The sequence below is a fragment of the Myotis brandtii genome, unplaced genomic scaffold, assembly GCF_000412655.1.
Source record: "Myotis brandtii unplaced genomic scaffold, ASM41265v1 scaffold86, whole genome shotgun sequence".
NCBI lineage: Eukaryota > Metazoa > Chordata > Mammalia > Chiroptera > Vespertilionidae > Myotis > Myotis brandtii.
Genome location: NW_005371503.1, coordinates 550,833 through 559,057, shown reverse-complemented (window position 1 = coordinate 559,057; position 8,225 = coordinate 550,833). Strand labels below are relative to the sequence as shown.

General features: G+C 37.3%; 1 protein-coding gene across 7 annotated transcripts in view; it reads right to left on the bottom strand.

Moving 5' to 3' along the window:
* DLG2 (discs, large homolog 2 (Drosophila)) overlaps positions 1-8,225 on the bottom strand; it is a 766,636-nt gene that overhangs the window by 581,435 nt on the left and 176,976 nt on the right. For all 7 annotated transcript variants that reach the window (XM_014532211.1, XM_005884813.2, XM_014532212.1 and 4 more), the window contains exon 4: positions 696-820. In XM_014532211.1, the coding sequence (XP_014387697.1) occupies positions 696-820 (125 nt within the window). The remainder of the gene's footprint in view (positions 1-695; positions 821-8,225) is intronic.

Below are 8,225 nucleotides of genomic sequence, written 5' to 3'. Positions count from 1 at the left end.
TATATATTGATTTCAGAGAGGAAGGAAGAGGGAAAGAGATAGAAACATCAATGATGAGAGAGAGAATCATTTATTGACTGCCTTCTGCATACCTCCTCCTGGGGATGGCGCCAGCAACACGGGCATGTGCGCTGACCAGGAATTATCTGTGACCTCCTGGTTCATAGGGTGACACTCAACCACTGAGCCACATTGGCCAGGCTTAATTATTTTTTAAGACACAGAAGGGAATCTTCCTTTGGAACAGTTTTATAGATGCTGTCCAAACTCCTACCAAAGACCTTATAAATAGCTTCTGAATCTATAAGTGTACAAAGTGTCTATAAACATTGCATTATTTGCTAATATTACTTAAATATATTATTTTTCTATACATTTTATTATTTTCTCATCAGCTCATAGGATTCTTCTGTCCAACCACACTGATGGCCCCATGGAACAAAACACATATCTGCATCCCCTTGTCAGAGTGCCTGGACCACTATTGAATATGGTAGCCATCAACAAATTAAATACTACTTGAAATTCAACAAATAATAAGAGATCTGCAAAGTCGTTACAGAAAGCTTACTTTAACAGCTTTCTCTTTGAAGTACCGAGGTTTTATAGAATTACTATTCTCTCAAAGGGACAAATGTATCTCACTGATATGGCAGATTTACTTTCCAAATAATTCTAACATTTCAGCTCTTTACCTGAGTCTGCCATCCTCTGCTGCAGCACCTCCTGGTATAATCTTCGTAATAAATATGCCAGGGTCATCTCCAATATGGGGATTATCTGTCCCTCCAGCAATACTGAATCCCAGGCCAGAATTCCCCTGTAGAAACAATAAGTAGATATTAAATGATGTAGCTGTCACCTAAACCTAGCTCCCCTTGCACTCTGTGTTATCATCTTACCACGTAAATGGAAATCAGGTGATAACAGTCTTGTGTGCAAAGCTATAAAGTGCACTGTCAGCAAACAAAGGAAGGTCAGGAAAAATACTTAAGTTTGTCCCTGCACCGCAAGCATTCAAGGGTCATATATTTTTGCTTTTAAGAAATGCTTCCTTTATAGAGCAATTAAAATGATCATTTTAAAGTAGAAAATAAAGCATAAAAATTGAGGAATATGGAAAGTACAAAGATTATTACAGTCAATTGTACTAATTATAAATTACAAAGAACAAAGAATGGAAGAAAATGAGTTATATGAAAATATTTGATTTGGTAGCATAGTGAAATTGTGGTATTTACATTTTATTATTGTCAGTATTGTTGTTCTGACCATGTTTATCCATCAAATAACTATGTTCCCATGTATCAAGAAACTTGGGCTTCTGAAGTCAGAGTCCCTTCTATAGTCATAATAAATGTAAGATACCTTTCAGTAATAAGCAGGTTTTTATTTGCAGTAGTTATAAAAAATTCTGCAGCAGGTAAATTTGAACAGTTTATATTCTAATAAAGCTTTCATCTCTAGTGTACATATAACCTTTTGAAATTAGTATGTAAGACAATTAAAGTCTCCCTGAAATTCACAAATCTTCTTACTTAATATATTTCTTATTGACATATTTCTTAATATCTATCTCCACTGCTATATTGCATTTCCATATTGCATTCAGATTTTCCCCCTAATTTGCATTATATGCTAAATTGTTTCGATACTGCTAGGTAGTCTTTATAATTACCCATTTTATTTTATTATTATTTTTATAATTACTTATTTTAAATGACTAAATAATATTTCATCAAGGTCATATACCACCATTTATTTAAATAGTCCCCTGTCACTGGATATTTAATTTCTCTATATACTCTTATGACAAAGAGAACTTACTAAATTTATGATCACTTGATTAAGTTCTGCTCTTGGGTAAAAAGAGATAAGGACTAAGAACTAAGTAGTTAATACACAAAAGTTAATTAGGGCATGCAATTAGTCAAAAAAGTTCAATGTTAAGATAAGGTCAGCCATAAATTGACAGTATACCACAGCAGACAGCAAGGTAATGTTTAGGAATTTTTATGGATTGAATTAATAAAACTCTAAATTCCAGAGGGTTGTGTTCAGAATTGTACATTTACATTGAGAGGTTAAAATTAATAATGCAACCACAGTAACGAAAATCCTATATCTTTGAACTTCTAACATCTATCAAATTTTGTTTGTTCTTTGAAAAATTTCTATGTTCACTGTACAAAGATATTATTGGTAGCAGTCATGTAATCATGAGTTTAATCTTTATTAAACACCAGTTCTATGCTTGGCACTAGACTAGGCACTGGTGCTACAGCAGTGAAGATGTCAATTAATGAGGCACATGAAAGGGAAGTACAGAGCACAGGACTGGGTAACAGGAGAACCAAGCATAGAGACTTTTCCTGAAGGTGAACAGCAGTTAGTTACTTTTAAGAGGGTCAGTGTGAGAGCTGGTGAGAAGGAGAGAATGTTCCAGGCAGATGGAGGAACATATGTAAAACCCTGACATGAGAAAGGGGATACCAGGCCCAAGGAACAGACAGTAAGGCTGGAACAAAGAAAGGAAGGAGAGTCAGACTGGATGAGTCTTTATCATGAGATTCTCCAGAGCAGAATGTACATAAATCCATTTTTGGTTTTACGTACCTACTGACACTGGATGATTTCTCCTATGTGACTGTCTTGAAGCTAAAGACGGAGATTAAGACAGGATGACTTTTGCCTTCATGAAATTCAATACAGAACAGAAAAGGCAGATAATCTGGCATCTGGTGATCAACCACATTGTCACGTGTGTAGCCACCAAGACAGCATTTAGGTGATTTATAAGGCAGTTTATCTAAGACCTAGGGATTTTGGAGAGAAAGGTAAGTATCTTCGATGTAATTTGGGTCTAGCTTCAAGAACATTGACTGGAGTACATTGGTCTTACTGGAGTTGGCGCCTCAGGGATAATAATTTCTTGATTTATGGGGGTAGGGAAAGGAGGCAAGCAGAGATTGGGAGATACTCAAATGCTTTCTCCTAACAATATCAATATTTTGGAAGAGAGCACTCAAAACTGTCATTTGACAAAGATAATCAAAATCTAGCTCTTAATCTCTTTTCCTTATTCCTAGTTTGACACATTCACCCATAGGAACACTGAACTGCTGGCTCTTTCTTGCATAATTCATACTATAATTTCTCTCTGGGCCTTTACTCATGCCATTTCCTCTACTAGAAACTTCCCAACTTCCCCTTGACTGGTCCATTTCTTCTCATTTTCTAAGATAGGGCTCAGAAGGCATCTGTTCTAGAAAATATTAAATGATCACCCCAACTCCCCTTTTCTGGGTAAGTCATTCCTCTTTTGAGTTTTTGTGGATTTCTATGCTATTTATGCAATGCACTGTGTTATTTTGAAGTTATATGTTTATGATTCTACCTTTCCATCAAACTGAGCTTACAGAAAGCAGGAACTGTGTTCATATTTGGTTCTTGGTGCGTTGTTTGGCACATAGTATTGTTAAATAAATATTTGATGAATGAAATAACAGATAAGCAAACTTACTGAGAATATTCAAACTCCAATGGGAAGATTTAGCAAGAACACAATAGAAGTCCTCAATGTGTTAAGAAATGCAATGTAGATAAAAGCAAGTTTGTACTCTGTGGCTACAACAATAAAAATGGAAAGTCTAGCTATACAAATTGTGGCTTAGGTATAGGATGATGAAACAGAACTGTCCAAATTGGGAATCGGCTGTTTTGGAAGGGAGGAAGAGCTCTTTACTCAGTGGGCAGCTGGCTAGTCACTGGACATGAGGGGCCCAAGCTTCTCTTGAGAGTCAAACTGGATAACTTTAAAAATTTTCTTCTGGTTCTCTGGCTAGATTTGTAAAAAGGCTGTTTTTGTCAACAGAGAAAAGGAATGCATCAGGAACCTTTAGAGGAAGAGGTAGATCACTGTTGCATTTTTATTTTTAAAAACGTATTTTTTATTGATTTCAGAGAGGGAGAGTGAGGGAGAGAGAGAGAGAGAGAGAGAGAGAGAGAGAGAGAGAGAGAGAGAGAGAGAAAGAGAGAGAAACATCAAGGATGAGAGAGAATCATTGATTGGCTACCTCCTGCATGCCCCCCACTGGGGATCAATCCTGAAACCCAGGCATGTGCCCTGACCAGGAATTGAACCATAACCTCCTGGTTCATAAGTGGATGCTCAATAACTGAGCAACACCTGCTGGGCCACTGTTGTATTTTAAAAACTTATTCTTTGAATAGATAAATCTTCAAAATAATGGCTTTGGTGTAAATGCGGCAATATTTAATCACTGTTTTGAGAGTTAACGGAGAAGATGGTGGCTCTGGCATTTACTGATATACATTGCCTTGCCCTCAAATCCACTCTGAAGAAAAAGAATAAATGGATCAAGGAGTCCACAATGAAAAGAGAGAGGTAGAGATGGGGTGTACCTGTATTTCTGGTCCCAAGGTTCCCAAAAGCTTTTGTGTTTCAATTAAAACCAGTCTGCCAGCTGGGCCTGGCCAGTCACCAAGGTCCTTTAGAAGAGGTTCATCTGAATTCAACGAAGGAAATTATTTAAAGTGCTTTCCCATCTACCCCATTTGTTCTCTTCCGCCTTCCCATTCAGGCCTCTGCTAGCAGCCAGCGGCATTCAATGGAGAGGGGAACAGATAAAAAGCGGCAGTGAAATTACTGCCTGCTCTTCTATGGCTGAGTCACTCCAGTCCCCTGACAATCATCCCGGAGCCAGCCAGCTGCAGGGCAGACCCCTGAACCTCTCTCCTCTGAGCAGCAATCTCTCCATGGGAACAGGCATGCCCCTGGCTCCCATCCTTAGATCCTGAATATTGTGACTAATTAACCAAGTGTTGATACGTGACCCAGTCAATGGAAACTGCGAGGTGGCATGCTGGTGAGGGCAGCCCCTGTACAGAGTTCTGGGTGGGCTGCTGTTCCCTTGCAGTTGAGCAGATTCCATGACTGATGCATGAGGCTGGCATGGAGCATTCCTCCTCACGCCCAGCCCTCCACATTTGCTGATTCTTGCCCAGGAGCACAAGTCCATTGCCTAGCCAAATGTACTTCCTCTTCCATGCACCACACTCCAGCCCTCTCAGAAAAAGAATCAGCAAAAAGGAAAGACACTTTGTCGCTTAACTGATGATTGCCAATATTAGTACAATATCCTCAGAAAATCTCCTCTTTCATTAAAAGTGTGCTCTCTAAATGAAAATTACACCCCCCAAAAATGAGGATATAAAATAAGAGAAAAAAACAATGATGTTATAATCATACGCATTTATAGAATGTTGTATTGACAAGGAATTTCTTTGATATTTATAAGTTAAGCTACTAATTTAAAATACTGTTTAATGTAGTAATTCATTTCTAGAAGTTTATCCTAAAGAAATCAGAGATGTGTGCAAACATTTGTGTTCAGTGTTGTCACAGTATTATGCTTCCAATATATATATATATATAAAAACAAGCACAACTCACAACTACAAAAAGTTCTCAGTCTAGAAATAAGAGATGCCTGTTTTCACTTAAAACCTTTAGGAGTTGCATTTACAATGTCCCAAATTTGCTATATTAAATTGTATTTATCTGGAAGCTGCTGAGTAGAGAAGCCATCAGGAGATCTGTATTTGAGGACTGATCACTATACTGGTAGATTTGGTAGATCATCGGACTGGTAATTTGTAGAAAAGGGGTTTAATGGGATGGGTGAGTGTGGAGAGGAAGCATTTTCAACAAACAAGTAGAAAGAGAATGCCTGATTACAGCAGGCCAAATAACTAGAAGCAGTAAAAGGTGATACAGTAAAGGTAGATTACTATTTCTGTGAAATAATTTTGTTCTTAGAAAAGAAATGTTGTAACGTCTGATGAGAAGGAGGCAGAGTAGAAGCGATTTTAGAGGATGGTGGAAGGGGCCTCAAGCATGTCTGTGAGCTAAAGTGAAAAAGTGCTTGGAAAAGAAAATTGAGGCTACAGAAGAGATGGAGAATACATGGGAAGGAGGAGTGAGGAGTGAGAAAAGTACTTAGAGTCCAAATTCTTTGAGTCCTGCCATAGGTACTGGTTAAATATATGTGGTAGCTATAGCCACATCAAGGAATACAATAATATTTTGAAAGGGAAAGATCTTTGCAATACATCTTTCAGTAAAGAAAATAAAATACAATATAGGATTTAAATTGTGATCTCACTTTGTAATATATATGTGCATAGAAAAATTCTGGAATACGTGTCTACCAATAAGTTATTAGTGGTTCTCAATGGATATGAAAAGTATAGATTTTTAAAAACTTTTGTCATTTTGAGAAAATCCATTTTTATTTTTTTCTTATAAATATACCTTACTATAAACACATACATACACATTATTCTTGTAAAACCTGTCTAACAAAGGAACAAATAATAGTTTGTTTTTTGAGAACATATGTCATCTTTGGGTAGGCAGAAGGATACTATTCTATCTGAGATAAGAATGACCAAATTCCTATAGATAAAGTGTTATTTTTAGGTGAAAAAAGTTACAGGGTCATTAAAGGTAGAGGAGAACAAAGCAAAAGGAGTTAGTGACTGAAAACATGTCTTTGCTTTATATATTTAGCTGTAAGGACTTCAGAGGAAAAAGTTTAGAATAAATCTGGAGCCTTAAGTAAAGCAGTAAAGGGGCTGTAATTGCAGCTGTGTGGCAAGAGAGACACATTGGGATCAGTAAGGGTTTGTTGAGCAGCAATAAGGTGGGATGTCATCAGCATGATTATGGGATTTCCTCCAACAGTGCTTAGTAATCTTGAGCAGTGAAAAAGGAAGGTTTGGTTGCTAAGGGCTGAGGTGTGAAAATCAAATGTGTGTGACTGACTCAATGGAATGAGGAATAAAAATCAGAAAAACAGCAAAGGAAGAGAAGCAAGGAGGATGCTCATACGCTGGAATAAATGTGGGTAGAAAGACTGAGAATCATAGAAGGTCCAAGTATATGGGGAATAGGGCATAGAAGAGGGGCAGCAGGCCGTGGACACTTTGGGGTTTCAGGGTTCAAGATTGAGGAGAAGAAGAAGTACTCGCTGATAGTCATGTGAGGGTAATAAAGGTCATGTGGGTGTAAACATGATGATTGAGTCACAATGCTTTGTGGCCAACACTGAAGTTTCCTTGGAAGATAGAAAGAGAAAAAATGGCCAAAAATATTCATTCAGGAAAGACCTAGAGTAGAGATGAAAAGGGGATAGGAACTAAGGCAGTGTGGCAGACAAGAGAGTTCCAGGTAGAGGAACAAGATGTGCCAAACCCTAAAAAGAAGAAAGTGCTTGACTTGGTCAAAGAACTAAAATGAGACCAGAATAGCTATAGAGTGATAAGGAAAGTAAGGGAGAGATGAGGTTAGAGAAGGTAGCAGGGGTCAGATACTGGGGCCAGTGGGACATATCATAAGGTTTAGGGTCATGAAGATTTCAAACAGGAAAGTAACAGGGTCTGATTTAGTTTAAGATTATACCTGTTGCTGTTTAAAAACTTATTGGATAAGCCTTATATGACAAACCTACAGCCAACATCATACTCAATGGGCAAAAACTAAAACCATTTCACCTAAGAACAGGAAAGAGACAGGGATGCCAACTTTCACCACTCCTGTTCGACATATTACTGGAAGTGCTAGCCATAGCAATTAGACAAGAAGAAGAAATAAAAGGTATCCAAATTGGAAAAGAAGATTTAAAACTGTCATTATTCACAGATGACATGATACTGTACATAGAAAACCCTAAAGACTCCATCAAAATTTATTAGACTTAATAAATGAATTCAGCAATGTAGCAAGATACAAAATTAACACCCAGAAATCTATGGCATTTTTATACACTAATAATGATCTTACAGAAAGAGAGATTAAAAAAACAATCCCATTTACCATCAAACCAAAAAAATTAAGATACTAGGAATAAACTTAACTAAGGAGGTTAAAGACCTGTACTCAGAAAACTACAGGACACTGAAAAAAGAGATAGAGGAAGACAAACTGATGGAAGAACATACTGTGTTTATGGATTGGTAGATTCAACATCATTAAAATGTCCATACTACCCAAAGCAATCTATAGATTCAATGCACTCCCCATTAAAATACCAATGGCATATTTCACAGACCTAGAATGAACTCTCCAAAAATTAACCTGGAATAAAAAAAGACCTTAATAGCTGCAGCAATCCTGAGAAAAAAGAACAAAGTAGGAGGGA